This window comes from Aethalodelphis obliquidens, unplaced genomic scaffold (genome assembly GCF_003676395.1).
Source record: "Aethalodelphis obliquidens isolate GAN/ISIS:26980383/991018 unplaced genomic scaffold, ASM367639v1 scaffold58, whole genome shotgun sequence".
Taxonomy (NCBI): Eukaryota; Metazoa; Chordata; class Mammalia; order Artiodactyla; family Delphinidae; genus Aethalodelphis; species Aethalodelphis obliquidens.
In genome coordinates, this window is record NW_020838002.1 from 9,815,778 (window position 1) to 9,832,479 (window position 16,702).

General features: G+C 35.2%; 1 protein-coding gene across 10 annotated transcripts in view; it reads right to left on the bottom strand.

Moving 5' to 3' along the window:
• Positions 1–16,702, bottom strand: part of BCAS3 (BCAS3 microtubule associated cell migration factor) — a 574,202-nt gene that overhangs the window by 387,048 nt on the left and 170,452 nt on the right. For all 10 annotated transcript variants that reach the window (XR_003428780.1, XM_027087291.1, XM_027087292.1 and 7 more), the window contains one exon: positions 14,906–14,999. Coding sequence is in view for 9 of the 10 variants with exons in the window: in XM_027087291.1 (XP_026943092.1) it covers positions 14,906–14,999 (94 nt within the window). In the remaining variant the exon portion in view is untranslated. The remainder of the gene's footprint in view (positions 1–14,905; positions 15,000–16,702) is intronic.

A 16,702-nucleotide genomic window follows, 5' to 3' on the forward strand; every position in this document is an offset into this window, starting at 1 on the left:
CCAGATGAGGTGCCAAGCCACAAAAAGCATTTGCGTCATCTGGGAATACAAGGAAAAGAAGGACTTCTAATTATAGGGCCTGGAAGCGGAAGCCTAGAGTGATTAGCTGTTTAGGCGCTGCTGTATGTTTATCTGGAAGCTTCCTCTCCTTCACTCTCAGCCTTAAGTTTGATAGATGAGCGTTAGCATTAGAGGGTGGGGACTAAAGCTGCTGATGGTACATGGTGTTCTCCAAAATCTGAGGTAGCTGGAGACTGAACATTAAGGCTTTTGCGGCCTCATAAGAACATAAATCTTTTCAACTGGGCGTCAGCTGGTTAACCCAAAAGGCAAAATTAAAGAGTAGCAAACCTTGACTGGGCATATGCTATAAAATCTTGGAAACATGAGTAGGGAAGCCTTTTTTGCTATATACTATTTATAACACCTACCTAATTGTACGGTTCTTTATCAAATACACACATATGAACTGGAAGACAAATTACCAGCTATTCACACTCTCTCCAAAAAGAGACATATGCTGGGTCATATAGAAATCTTTACAGGAATTCAGATTATTATCACTCATAAAATAATTGTATGTTTTAGTATTAACTCTTGTGAATTTAATACTTCCCCTTCAATATTTATACAGATGGAAACTTAAAAATTATTAAAGTTTGTAATCTTTAAATGTCCTAACATCTTCATTTAAACAATTATTTTCTTCCTTTCATTTTGCATCATGAAATTGTTAAGCTTCTAAAGACATCTTTGGCCATATCCAATAGGTAAATATTCTAGTATTCATTACTTTCAACAGTTTATTCATCCAACAGACATAGAGGAAAAGTGGTAAATGTCTATGTATATCCTTATTGTTCCAAGTGGCTGGATATATTTCTTGTCACAAGCCAGAATAATTTTTAAACTGTATTAACCTTTATTAATGTGTAATTTATATAAAACACACTCATTTAAAGTGTACAGTTTGATGACTATGACAAGTATGTATACCTCTGCAGCTACTACCATAATCAAGATAGAGAACATGTGAAAAAATTCCCTTGTGTCCACTTGCAGTCCATCCCCTCCCCATTGCCTGGCCCCAGGCTACCACTGATTGGCTTTCTGTCATTATGAATTAATATTGCCTACTTGAGCATTTCATGTAATGGAATCATGTAATATTTTGCTAAACCTATTCACTACAGGTAAGAGTAGTCCGTGCACTTATTTATATTATTGAGTAGTGTTCCATTATATGGATATATGACAATTATATATCCATTAAGCAGTTGATTCTTGTTTTTGGCTGTTGTGGAGATTCAAGTACAAGTCTCTCTGTGGACATATGTTTTCATTTCTATTAGGTGAATATTTAGGAGGGGAATTGCTGGGTCATATGTACACTTAACTGTATAAGAAACTGGGAAAACGTTTTCCCAAAGTGGCTGTATCATCTTACCTTCCCGTGAACTCCATAATTTTGCAACATTTGGTATTGCCACTCTTTTTAAATTTAATCACTTCAGTGAGCACTTGGTGGTTTCTTGTGGTTTACATATGTCATGTTCCTTGGTGATCAGTGATGTTGGGGTGCTAAGTGGCTATTTACATATTTTCTTTTGTGACATGATTGTTCAAATCTTTTGCCCATTTTAAACTGTTTGGTCTTTATTTTATATACATTTAAAGTATATTTATATTACATTATAAAATACATATAAACTTATATATGTGTATATTTATCTCAAATATTTTCTCCCAGTTTATGGCACCCCACTTCATTTGCTTAACCGTACGTATCCCAAAAGGTTTAATGAAGACCAATCTGACAGTTTGTTTTTTTGGTGTCCTATCTAAGAAACCTTCCCCTATCCCTCCTGGCACAATAATATAATCCTTCTGTTTTCTTTTTGAAGGTTTATAGTTTCAGGTTTTAAATTAAGTCTATGATTGATTTTGAGTTAAATTTTTGTGTATGGTGTTAAAGAAAAGTTTATTTTTTCCTAAATGGATATGCCAGCTGCTCTAGCACCATTTGTTGAGAAAACTATGCTATCCCTAACAAATTACGTGACACTTTGGTCTAAAATCAAGTGACCATAAGTGTTTGATCAATTCCTGGATTCTATTCCATCCATCTATGACTATATTTACCCAAAACCATCTTTTCTACATTACTGTAGATTTATCAAGTAAGTGAGAAATTTAGGTAGTTTCAGTTTTTAAAATTTACTCATCTTTTTCAAGATTGATTTGACTATTTTAGATCCTCTGAATCTCGATATTATTTTAGAATAAGCTTCCGTTGATTATTTTTGGTTTAAACATTCGCTTTTAATAAAGCTAACTATTAGTGAACAATATTAACACAAAACACTCACAGGATATCAAAGCACAACAGTGATAAAACATTTTTATGAAAACATGGTTTTCTACCATAATTGAATTAATGAGTTTTCTCACCATATAATTAATTGTAACATCACAACATAGAAGGTCACTAGGATGGCAAAAATGTAAAATTTTTAGATAAAGCAGTTACCTTGGGAACATTCTTATGTACCAACACAATGCTACCATCCTCAAAGAAAAATTGTATACACAGATACAGATAAACACACACGCACACACACACACACAGCAATACTAAATTAATGTCACAGACAATCATTGCTACAAGTTCATAATAAAATACATTGCGAACTGAGGTTAATAGGATTTTGGTAGACAGATCAGTCTGCTTAGAAGACATATTTTATGTATTAAGCCTGTAAGATATAAATTGAAAGGTAAATTTGGAAATTTAGGAATTTCCAAAGGAATGCCATTTGATGTACTTCACAGATGTATGAAACAGAACTTTAAAATTTTCTGGTTGGAGTTTGTGTGTGTGTGTGTGTGTGTGTGTGTGTGTGTGTGTGTGTGTGTGTAGATATATATATAGTTATAAAATCACCAAGCTATACACTTAAGATTTGTACAATCTGTACCATATAACTACAGTTCAATAAAAATGAAGACGAACCAAAACAATAACAAGGGTGAGGAAACAAGATAACATTGGTGGTTTTATCTACAGTGAAAGAGAGGGAAAAGATAAAGATGCTAAAGAGAGAAGTTAGAGAGTTAAAACACTAGCCCTATGGGGGAAAAAAAAACACCAAAAAATAAAGAAAGAACATAGCAGTCACAGAGAGATGTATAAGAAATACAGATACACAGTGAGGAGTCAAGAAAGAGGTCTACAAGTCTCAGATGTTCAGCATGGCCAAATGAGTGGTCAAAGCACCATTATTCATGAATTCCACTGTGTATATATGAAAATATAACAGATTTCATTCAGGGTTCTAACAGGGGAGATCAGAAACGATGTAACACATAATGATTAGATGGAAGATAAAATTTGGTCATCACTTAACACTTTTATTTTGGGTATATTTGCAAACGTAGCAAATATTAGAAAATAGGTCTATATCTATATAGACAAATACAATGGCTTCTTAGCCCATCAAAAAGATATGACTTAAAAAGAAAAAAAAGATATGACTTGAAAAAAAGAGAGACCAATAACAAGAACAATCAAAAACCTCCCATGAAATAATGGAGGTATGGGGTTGGGGGGAGTGAACTTAGTTCATTTTTAATTAAATAATAATTTTATTTTTTCTATGCTATTGGTAAGACTTTGTTAAGATTATATTTATTAATTTTGAATAGACTGCTGCTTTCACGTTTTCCTTCTCTTCCTCCATTCCTGCACCCACTCCCATCCTTTCCCACAATAGGCACCCACCATACTGAATTTAATATATGTCCTTTGAAATATGCTTATCCTTGAAAAATACTTAAACCGTTCTCAGAGTACTGTTCAAAATGTTGAATAAAAAAATATTTAATATATGGCAAGAATATAGACCAATCTGAAAGAGGAAACTGAAACAAGCCTGAAGCTAGGGGAGGGCCAGAGCATTCTAGAAGAGTGGAAAGGAGAAGGGACAACAATATTCAAGTACTTTACTGTTTTAAAGTTGTCCTTTAAAAAGTTTAATTCAACCTTGGCTACTTTGCCTGTATGTACTTGGTTATAGATATCCTTCTGTACCTTCTTCAAAATTTAATACTGGGTCTATATTGTTGTTGTAGCTATAGTGTTACAGGCATATATATTTACTTCATGTTTTTACATAGTATGCCACTGTATGCATTCACATCTTTCATTAGTTCATTCAGTATTAATTGAGCATCTTTGCTGTGGCAGTGGTGGCAGTGAAGGAGCAGGGCCCCTCCTTACTAATGGACATGCAGGATTCCAAAGCTGGATTAGCACTTTCGTGGGCTCTGGACAATTTTGCCTTCGTTGACCCCCCCAACCCCTCCAGGAAAAAAATATTTTATGACTACTGTTGTTGGTTTTAAACGTGTATTAAGGCATTCTATCAACCTAAAAGTTTATATATATATATATATATATATATATATATATATATATATACACACACACATTTTTTTTGGCATTTAAAAGGAATGAAACGTTTTGGTGGGACCCTAAAATTATTGTGGGCCCTAGGCATGGTGCCTACTGTACTTTATGGCACATCAAACCTGAAAAGTTTGACTCTCATACAAGCCTAGCACCACAATGAACAGAGCGAAGACAACAAATTCTCCAAGGAGCAATCCATTACATGAGTAAAAGACATCACTTCACAAGATGAAAAAACAGGAGAGTAACTACAGACCTCTAATGGAAACATCCCCTTGTTGGTGGGGGGGAGGGGTTGGCAATAAACTCTTCAAGCTGCTTTTGCATTGTTAATGATATAGTATGACTGACTAACAGTAATAAACCAAAGCTGTCACATGAGAGGAAAAATCTAAAGCCACATAATTCTATAAATCTACAAGGCATACTCGTTAACAAAAAATCAAGACAAGGTATTTTTCTGACAACTTGCTATGATCAATGGGGAAAACTGCGCAAAAAAGAAAAATCCAACTTTTTAAATGATTAACCCAAGACCACCATCACCTTTCGATATATAGCATTTAAGTAACCAGAAAAATTTCAAGTCTGTTAAAGATGCAGTCAAGCATCCAAAGGGGTACATGTTTAATCTACTTTACTAGAGACCCAATGTTCATTTTCCTCTTATTAATGGATGGAAAAGCAATTTCCCTGCCAAGGAAGGGTAATTATTTTAAATGTAGATGTGGGGGCTTCCCTGGTGGCGCAGTGGTTGAGAGTCCGCCTGCCGATGCAGGGGACACGGGTTCGTGCCCCAGTCTGGGAAGATCCCACATGCCGCGGAGCGGCTGGGCCCGTGAGCCATGGCCGCTGGGCCTGCGCGTCCGGAGCCTGTGCTCCGCAACGGGAGAGGCTGCAACAGTGAGAGGCCCACGTACCACAAAAACAAAATAAAATAAATAAAATAAAATAAAATAAAATAAAATGTAGATGTGTTGCCCTTCACAGCTCTAGGCTACTCAGTTGGCAGAAGTAACGCCTCTGGAAGGCAGATCAATTATTTGCCGAATTAAAGACAATAGGTCTGTTTGAGAAACGTCAGGCTGACTGCAAGGAGTTGACAATTTCTTCCTTACATCTCTAATTTCCAATTTAATTAATAAAGAAATACATATCTTCTTTGGTGTCAAATGCCATACAATTAATAATATGCCAATCTAGCGTACCAAGTCACACAAATATGATATAGTTTCCGCAAGATATTTTAAATTTAATTTCAATATTAATTACATGTGATATGCATCTGCATTTAATATAACTGGCATCATGGAATAATCCCACAATTGAGGGAGGGAGACAATTCTTGATCAAATCACAAATTGGAAGTAAGTTGGTTTTATTCAACAAATGACTAATTACATTAAATTAATGCCTTATCTCTGCCCTGCCAGAGTTTTCCCATAATTACTATGATAGAAAAAGACAATTAATTAATGTAATTATTCAATGTGCACTTACTCACTATCAACTATGTGAAAATTACCAGGCTAATAATACCTGGGGACGAAATAAAAGTTTACCTCTAACAGAAAACATGTTGAAAGGATACTCTTGATGGATATAAATAAAAACTAGGATGAGGGAGGTTAATAATAATGAAAACAACAACAACTGAGACTTCAATAAATGTCTCAGTATATTTTAAGTATTGTTTAAGATGCCAGTATAGCCCTCATTTTACTTATGAGGAAACGGAAGTACTGTGAGTGATCCAAGCAGATTAAGTAGCTTGCCTTATTAAGTAGCAGGATGAAGGGGAGACATGATATTTTACATAGGGTCAGGTAAGTCTTCCCAAAATGATACTTAAGATGGGATTCAACAGATAAATAAGAGCCAGGGAGAAGAAGCTTCCAGGCAGAGGTAAAATGATGTAACATGTTTAAGGAGCTGAAAAATAACTAGAATGGCCAAATATGGGAAGAAAAATGTTGATCAGGTTGAAGCAGTAAACTTGTACCAGGCTGTAATACTTTTCGACAATACACTCAATAATAAGGAAGTTGCTGAAAGACGGAAGTATCATTAACATTTAACGTTTCTTACAAAATATGTGAATATCTTAAAATGGAAGTAAACATGGAGTATGATACAACAATCACAGTTGAACAGAATAACCTAGAATTGGGCTGTGATCAAACAAGACTTTCTAAAAACAAGAATAACTGAACGATTCTCATATACACTGTTATAGACTAAATGTCTGTACAGCCCCAAAATTCCTATATTGAAATGCTAAAAACCCAGTGTGGCTATATGTGGAATGGGGGGTGTGGGGGTGTGGTCTCTGTGGAAGTAACTAAGTTTAAATGAGGTCATAAGGGTGAGGCCCTGATCTGATAGTATTAGTATCCTGGTAAGAAGAGACACCACAGAGATCGCACTCTCTCTCTCTCTCTCTCTCTCTCTCTTTCTGTCTGTCTGTCTCTCTCCCTGTTCCCTTGTACCAAGGAAAGGCCATGTGATGACACATCGAGAAGGTGGCTATTTCTTAGCCAGGAAGAAACACCTCAGTAGAAACCATCAGCTGGAAACTTGATCTTGGACTTCCTGCCTCAATCACTGTGGGAAAAGAAATTTCTGTTGTTTAAGCCACCGAGCCTACGGTATTGCATTCTGGCAGCCTGAGATGACTAATACATGTACACAGGCTATTGTCTAAACCTAGTATCATAGAGAACATTTTACATGTCAAATGACCAGTGAGCAGGATTTGGGGATGATTTATAAAACCAAAAGAGGCTATTGGTTCTTGCTCTATAACAAACCGATGAAGAACATAATAAAGTTGTAAAAAATACTATTTGAAAGTTCAATAAGTAAAACTAGCTGCTCTCACCTTGAGCAGAACAGCAGGAGGAAGAGGGGTCCAAGATAGGTGAGGATAAGGAGAACTCAGCAACCTTTTGAAAAATTTTCAAGGGCTCAATTTGAGCTGACACGACAGATTAGAATACCACCCCCACAAAAGTACAACTCTGTACCCAACTAATCAAGAGGATTAAGATTAATAATGTCAAAAGCTGTGAATAAAGAAAGAGAGCTGACAGTTGCTGAAAGAAAAAATAACCACTGAACTAAACTATCATATCTAGTTGACATATTCCTCAAAATTATGAGCAAAATACAGATACTTTCAATCAAAAAAATGCTTTAAAAAAGTAATCTTTATCAGAGAAAGCAGAAATAGCCAACAGAAGTATGTTATTGAGGAAAGTACAAAAGCAATTCAATGGGCTTCCCTGGTGGCGCAGTGGTTGAGAGTCCGCCTGCCGATGTGGGGGACACGAGTTCGTGCCCCAGTCTGGGAAGATCCCACATGCCGTGGAGCGGCTGGGCCCGTGAGCCATGGCCGCTGAGCCTGTGCTCCACAACAGGAGAGGCCACAACAGTGAGAGGCCCGCGTACCGCAAAAAAAAAAAAAAAAAAAGGGAAAAAAGAAAAAAGCGATTCAATGGAGGAAGGATAGTATCTTGAAAAAATTATGAAGTAGCAAAGAATAGGGGAAAATCATGACCTAAATCTGGTCATAAACCTAAAATAACACAAAGGGGATCATAAATTTAAATATAAATACAGAGACTTCCCTGGTGGTCCAGTGGTTAAGAATCCGCCTTCCAATGCAGGAGACACGGGTTCGATCCCTGGTCAGGGAACTAAGATCCCACATGCCACAGGGCAACTAAGCCCATGTGCCACAACTACTGAGCCCATGCACCACAACTAGAGAGGCTGCATGCCCCAACTACTGAGCACGCACGCTCTGGAGCCCACAAACCACAATTAGAGAGAGCCCTCACCACAACAAAGCCCCCATCCCACATGCTGCAACAAAGATCTTGAGTGCTACAACTAAGACCCGACACAGCCAGGTAAATAAAATTAAAAAAAAAAAAAAAAAAAGAATGGGCTTCCCTGGTGGCGCAGTGGTTGAGAGTCCGCCTGCCGATGCAGGGGACACAGGTTTGTGCCCTGGTCCGGGAAGATCCCACATGATGCGGAGCGGCTGGGCCCGTGAGCCATGGCCGCTGAGCCTGCGCGTCCGGAGCCTGTGCTCCGCAATGGGAGAGGTCACAGCAGTGAGAGGCCCGCGTACCGAAAACAAAAATAATAATAATAATAATAAAAAAGTTCACAAATGTATAGCACAATCCCAAATTTACGAATAAAAAATTATTTTAAAAATTGGGCTTCCCTGATTGTGCAATGGTTAAGAATCCGCCTGCCAATGCAAAGGACACGGGTTCAAGCCCTGGTCCGGGAAGATCCCACATGCCGCGGAGCAACTAAGCCCGTGCACCACAACTACTGAGCCTACGCTCTAGAGCCCGCGAGACACAACTACTGAGCCCGTGTGCCACAACTACTGAAGCCCACGTGCCCTAGAGCCCATGCTCCGCAACAAGAGAAGCCACCGCAATGAGAGGCCCACACACCACATTGAAGAGTAGCCCCCACTCACCACAACTAGAGAAAGCCCGTGCTCGGCAATGAAGACCCAACACAGTCATAAATAAATAAATAAATAGATAGATAAATAGGAAAAAATGGATTTCACAAAAAGTAAAGAATTTTGCTCTGCAAAGGACCCTATTAAAAATACAAAAGGAAAAACTTCTTACTGGGAAAAAAGATTTCCATATCACATATCTTACAGAGGGCCTATATCTAGTGTATATATATACAAAATAGAAAATGATGAGACTACCAAATCCTAGCAAGGATACAGAGAAACCATGTCTAGAGGATTAAAGGGAAGTATGAGAATGTCTCACCAAGTAGGGAAAATCAATAAAGAGATAACATTATAAAAAGAAACAAATAGAAATCTGGAGTAGAAAAGTATTTACAATAACTGAAATGAAAAATTCAATAGAGGGGCTGGCTTGAAAAGCAGATTTAAACAGCAGAAGAAATCAATTGAGAGTATCCAGCTTAACAAAAAAAGAACGAGGAAAAATGAAGAGCCTCTGAGATCTGTGGGATACTATCGAGGAGGTGAATCTACAGGAGTCCAAGAAGGAAAGAAGAGGGGAAAAGAGGCAGAAATAATGACTGAGAAGTCTCAAATTTCATGAAAAACATTAAGGACAGTGAAACTACTTTGTATGATACTATAATGGTGAGTACATGTTCATATTAATTTGTTAAAACCCATAGAAATTACACCACCAAGAGTGAACCCTAACGTAAACTGTGGACTTTGGATGATAATAATGTGTCAACATGGGTTCATCAACTGTAAGAAAATGATAAATGTGGTGTGGAATGCTGTTAGCGTGGGAGGTTGTTGGTGTGGGCCTGAGGGGGGGGGGGGATGGGAGAAAGGTGGAATATGAGAGCTCTCTGCACTTTCCATTCACTTTTGCTGTGGACCTAAAACTGCTCTAAAAAATAGTTTATTAATTTTAAAAGAAGTTCCCTAGAAAAGGTTGAAAATACAATATAAAATATACTCATCGTGTATCTAAATAATTGAAAGCAACAAACTTGCACCACCCATATTGAATCTGCCTAGATCTAAGCATGATGCGTCTCCAGTTCTTCTAACCAAATCATAAATGTTGCCATTAAAATATTTATTTTAATTCAGGACTCACTCATAGCTAATAAACAAGAATGGGAAGGAGAAACTGAAAAACAAACTGAATGCAGCTGCTGAACTGAAAGTTTCACGGCTCTATTTAATGGTACCCCTTAATTTCTTTTCTGAATAGGTCCCATACAAGGCTGAACTGCATGCCACCCAGTCAAACAACCTACATTTTCTCCTTAATTCACTTTGCAGTGTTATTCCATCATGTACATTGTTTTTAAAATTTCTCAGGAGATGGACAGCATTCCTGGTTTGTTCTTGAATTTTGATACACAGGACATGGTAATAATTCTGGCAGTTAAAAATAGGCCTCTCTAAATAAAAGTAAAACAGTGATACATATATACAGGGAAACTAGTTAGAGAAAATCAGGTTTAAAAACAAAAAACAGGCAATCAACTTTTCTTATATGTTTTGTTAAACTTATTTTTTTAAGTGAACTTCCCTATGCCCATTAAGAGTACTTCAACAAGCACTACTGTTATTATTGGCCACATTACATACCAAATGAAAATGCCTTTAACCAAATAGAGAATTATTAGAGGGTTAGTTAAAACTTGAATATAAATAAATTTTGAAATATATATTGGATACATGTAAGGAAAAACTGGGGTATTACTAGAGGATTTACAAAGTTACATTTTGAAAAGGTACTATTTAAACAACAACAAAACAAGTGCTATGGCAAGGGCCTTTTAAATTAGATGCCTTTGTACAAAATAGCAATTAATGAAAGTTCAGAAGCTAACAGAAATAACTTAGCCAGAGAACAGAAAAGTGCCTCATCTTATAAGTAAATTCATAGAGAACTTAAATTTTGATAGAAAATACATTTGATCTCCCCAAAATATTTTTAAGTATTACATAAAAAATTACAAGGAAAAAAAATAACTACTACGGTATTCATGCATTTACAAATGGCAAAGAAGCCTCTTGCCTCAAATATTTCGTATGTCTGTGTGTATGTCTGAATCCGAGAATGTTAGGATAAAACGAGAAACGTGATACAGAAACTAGACAAGCAAAATAAAATGTCCCCTAGTGATAGGAGCTGGATAATAGTTAGCAGCCATAGCTGAGCGCAATACCTTTCTCTAAGACGTTGTGCAGCTACTGAATAGCTAAAATAAAATCAAGGTTTTCAAATCATTGAGAATTGAATATTTTATGTACATACTTGTTCATACTCAAACAATAAAAGTCATATTCTGAATGGCAAAAATACTCAGAGATGAACAGTAAATAACTAAGATGAATTGTAAGCAACTGCACTAAATCTGTGTCTACCAGCTTCTATAAAAGATTTTGCAAACCAATTTTGTGAGTGCTTGCTGAATTATGAACCCTCCATTTAATTCAAATTTTTACAGAGATACAAAGCATTTTATAAAATTTTGCAGAAATGTTGACACATTGAAAAATAAATCTGCCACATAACAAACTGATGAGTCCACTGTATAGCCTCTGCTTCAAAATCTATGTCAAATGTGCCATATTTTTTTTGCCTCATTCATTCAACTAATATTAATTTATATACCAGGCACTGAATCATTATTTCCTAATCATCTTTTGGTTCCAATTTAGAACTGGCTTCCTTTTTAAGAACCTTCTCCAAAAGCAGAAGACCAAGTTAACATTCACCTCCTAGCACTCTGTCCTTACTCCCCAAAGGATTTATCTTCCTTTTTTAAAAAAAGTCCCTATGCCACCAGCAGACTCCATGGGTAGGGACTGAACCAGGCACTGTGAATGAAGTCTAGCTTCCAATGTGTTTAGTTTAAACAGGTGAAATCACACCAAGCATGAACAGGCTCATAAACATTTTAGTGCCATGAACCTTTTCGGCAACATGGTGAAGCCTAGGAACCTCTTTCTCAGAATAATATTTTTTTAAAGACAAAGTAAAATACTTAGGGTTATAAAAATTGATATGTGGTAGAATATGTTTTTATTAATATATTAAAATATAGGCTCTACCATGATTTTGAACCATAAGCATTATTTAGAGAATTATATAAATAACATCAAAATGATATGAAAATATCCATTATTTCTATTACTCACAAACTCACCAGCAAGCTAGTATTTCAGTGGTTTATTGTACATATTCATAAGTGAAAGAAATTTTCATTACAGGTTAAAGAAAATAAAGATGAATATTTTTCTTTCTAGGTTCACATACTGTCTAAATATTACCCATGGACCTCTCAGACCCAGGTTAAGAAGCTCTATTTTAGATTCAAGAAGAACTGTAAGAGATCCTAAAACTCATAAAATAGTTCTCATAAAATTCTCTTCCCTCCAAGAAATTATAAGATTTGGTGTGAGACCAAATTAAGAATACAACAGTACAAGAATGTCAATTTATATGTATTGAACTGTTACATAACACACCAAAGGAAAGATCCATCAAAGAAATAATTGATAAGTTGGATTTCATTAAAATTAAATACTTTGATTTTCAGAAATTTTCAAGAGAATGAGAAGACAAATCACAGACTGGGAGAAAATATGTACAAAACACATATTTGATACAGGAGTGTTATCCAAAATATACAAAGAACTCTTAAAACTCAACAATCAAAAAATGAACAAACCAATTAAAAAGCAGATGAAAGATACAGACAGCTCAATAAATAATATATACAGATGGTAAATAATGTATGATACATCCATACAATAGAATATTATTCAGTGCTAAAAAGAAATGAGCAATCAAGGCATGAAAAGACACAGAGGAGATTTAAATATCTGCATATTAGTAAGTGAAAGAAGCCAATCTGAAATGCCTACATACTGTAATATTCCAACTATATGACACTCTGAAACTATGAAAACTGGTACACAATGACACGATGATAGAAGTAACTAAAACATTCTTTAAGTTATATAAGATGTTCTGGTAACAATGGAAATTCATAGACAGGAGAAAATACAGCTTCAGACTTCTGCAGCACCCTAACTATGGCAATATGAAATATACATTAATACAAAGGAGATCTGACATAACAGATGGACTATCAAAATGAGTCATGCTGGTTACTCCAAGTAGAGTGCTATAAGTGACATAACTTCCAGACTGTTTCTTCAAATTTAACTAAATTCCCACAACATTCAGATCATTTCAATAAATCTTTGTCTTCATTAATTAAATCAACCCTAATGATCAACAATTACTACAAAATCTTCCTCTCTATTGAAAATACCTAAGATAATCAGAGGAAAATTATTCAAAATACTTTATATTATCCTCTTACCATCATTCTTTATCTGAAAAGATGAAAAGAAGGGGGAAAAGATGGGCCTTTCCATCAATTTTACCTAATATTCTGCAGAATAAGATAAAAATGGCAGTCTCTTCAGACCCACCAAGCAAGGAAAAGATTGCAAACTTACGTAGATTGTTTCAGCTCTGAAAGCATAAGAGCAATTTTATCTTCTATTCATAATCAAAGTATTTTAAAAATAAGTCCACTGAAGTGGAATTCCACCACTGGACGTATTAAACTAATTCCTAACTATGAAAATTGGTAAAGAGAAAGTATTACATTTTTGCCCTGTTTTTTGCATACAGGAGAACTATGGTTCATTTATGGTTGATGAGAGAAAAATCTTTTTTAAAATACAGCAGTTAATCAATACAGAAAATATGATAGAATTAGACAAACCACCATTCTATAGCCTTCAATGTAACAAAACTATTTAGTAAAAAGTTGTTTCAGAAATGAGGCCAAAATAACACTCTGCACTTGCTAATCTCCACAAGACAACCTATTTGCAAAATGCAGATGTCTGATGGGTCACTAACTTATTCTTGTGATCAAACACAGTATCATAAATTGCAAGAGAGCCTGATATAATGTGTCTCCTGCTGGGATGAAATGATGTAGACAGCAATACTTAGGAAGTTTAAAAAAAAATCTTTAGGCCTGAATGTATTTAAAAGCCTTTTAGGGAATAAGGAAAACATTATTATAATGAAAAAAATATGTGACAAATGCAGAGTTTGGATAAGATAACTGCTCTGGACACTGAAATTTAGGGGGAAAAAGGTGAAAGTAATAAATTGGATTAAAAGGAGCTAAAGAGACATAAAATGTAAGGAGTAAACTTTAATTAGACCTTGATTTGAAGCAGTTAGAGAACCCATTTTTGAGACAATTGGGAAATTTTAAATTATGACTTGGATATTAGATAACATAATGTGTTACTTTTCTGAATATAATATAATATTTGCCTATAAAGTACAAGAAGGGCCTTACTCTTAGAAAATGCATGCTTAATTCGTAATGGGTGAAATGTCATCACGTATAAACTGTCAAACAGTTCAGCAAAATACAAACACACACACACACACACACACACACACACACACACACACACACTATATTAAAATGTGAAGACCTGTTTAATCAGGGTGACAGTACATCTGTCACTGTATTGTTAAAAAGAAACTTGAAGTTACAGAGAAAATGCCATTCACATACATATGTAGTTTCATATATTGAAGTCCTTACCTTACTAATAATACAGAAATTAATGCAGTTCAACAGCACTGTTTATCTACTATTATTTATCTACTGCTACTACTTAATCACAACTTTGCTCAGAGTAAAACTAATCTTTAGGGAGTTTCTAAATTTTTATTATAAATTCATTCATTCAATAATCACTTACTGAAAACTATTTACTTATCTCACATACACTAACACATATATTTCATATTTTCCATTTCCAAAAAATTGGTTGGAAAACCCATAACATAAATGGGGGGTGAAGGGGAGGGAAGGACATACCGCTTGTATTAAAAGCCATACAGCACACTGGTTTTTCATGAGCAGGGAAATGGGCCACGATGCCATCACTGTCAGAATCCTCACTCACAAGCACCTTTACAAAAAGGAAGAAGGCAAATGGAAGTTAACCAACTACTGAGCCTGAAGATATACACAGATACACCACTGCATCCCTGACCAAATAACATGTTTCCACTACATTTGAAGATTATTCTTGGCAATATAAGGTGAGAATGTCACTTCAGAAATAGGAAAAGATGTAACATGTCCCCAGCAGATCAATCATATAACCTCTAAAAACAGTTGGTTGACTTGACTGTACATGACAGAGACAATAATTTCTTGACACGTAGATTCAGAAAAAAACGAAAAGCATAAAATCAGCTATGCAGAGCTTCATCTAAGAACAGGAGCAAGAGTTCTTATTGTGTTATAGCCTGCTGAAAAACTCTTGGCCATGACTGGAACAGAACAGTGAAAAACAACATAAGTTAAATACAAACAAACAGCCATATATTAGAGGAATTATCGAAATATTTTTTACTTAAAGTAAAAAGTTATGGTCTTTTGTACTTTAATCTAACTCCTAGATTTTAGATGGACACATCACTTCTTTGAAAATATTACCAAGCAAAAGTATATTGGAACAGGCAGTTTTGTATCTCAAATTTATTCCCCTTAATTTTCTAAGCATATTGAAATACAATTTACATTCCATACAATTTGCCCATTGTGAGTACACTGTTCAATGATCCCTAAGGAAAAAAGTTTTAAAATAACATGTATTCGTTTTACAAAGCAAGTAATTAACTCAAGAAACAAAAAAGTTTCACATATCTAATGTTGCAAAGGAAAAACCTACTGTACCAATATTGGATCATGATCGACATAAAGAATTTAATCTGAAGTAATCCAGGAAGTAGTCCTACACTGGCAAAGTTAATTTTTCTTTTAAGGTAAAAAGCTTTACAGAGGTGTAATTTACATTCCATAAAAGTCACTTATTTTATTTTTACAATTCAATGATTTTATACAGTACTACAACCATTACAACAATCCGTTATATAGAAACATCTGATTTGTCACCCTTTCCTATCTTAATGCTTTAATCTTCTTGCCTTATTGTTCTGGCTAGAACCTGCAATTCAGTTAAGCTGCAGACTGATCATTTTTCTGTCTGTAGATTTTTTTCATTACCACTTAAACCATTTTTAAGTATTCACTTCAGTTCTGTGAAGTATACTCATATTGTTATCTAACAGATTTCTAGAACTTTTTCATCTTGCAAAACTTAAATTCTATACACACTAAACACTAATTCTTCCTCTTCCCTCCTCCCACCCTTAGTAACCACCTTTTAATTTTGTTTCCATGATTTTGACTACTTTAGATATTCAAAATAAAAGGAAGAATTTAGTATTTGTACTTTTGTGACTGGCTATTCCCTTAGCACAATGTCCTCAAGGTTCATCCACATTGTAACATGTAAAAAGATTTCCTTCTTTCCTAAGGTTGTGTAATATTATTACATTGTATGTATATACCACATTTCTCTTTATCCATTTATCTGGCAATGGACATTTGGATTGCTTCCACCTCCCGGGTACCGTGAATAACACTGCAAAGAACAGGAGTGTGTAAATATCTCTTCGAGATCCTGATTTGAATTATTCTGCATATAAATGCCGAAGTGGGATTACTGGATCACATGGTAATTCTATTTTTAATATTCTGAGAAACTTTCATACTGATTTCCATAATGGCTGCATCATTTTACACTCCCACCAAAAGTTCACA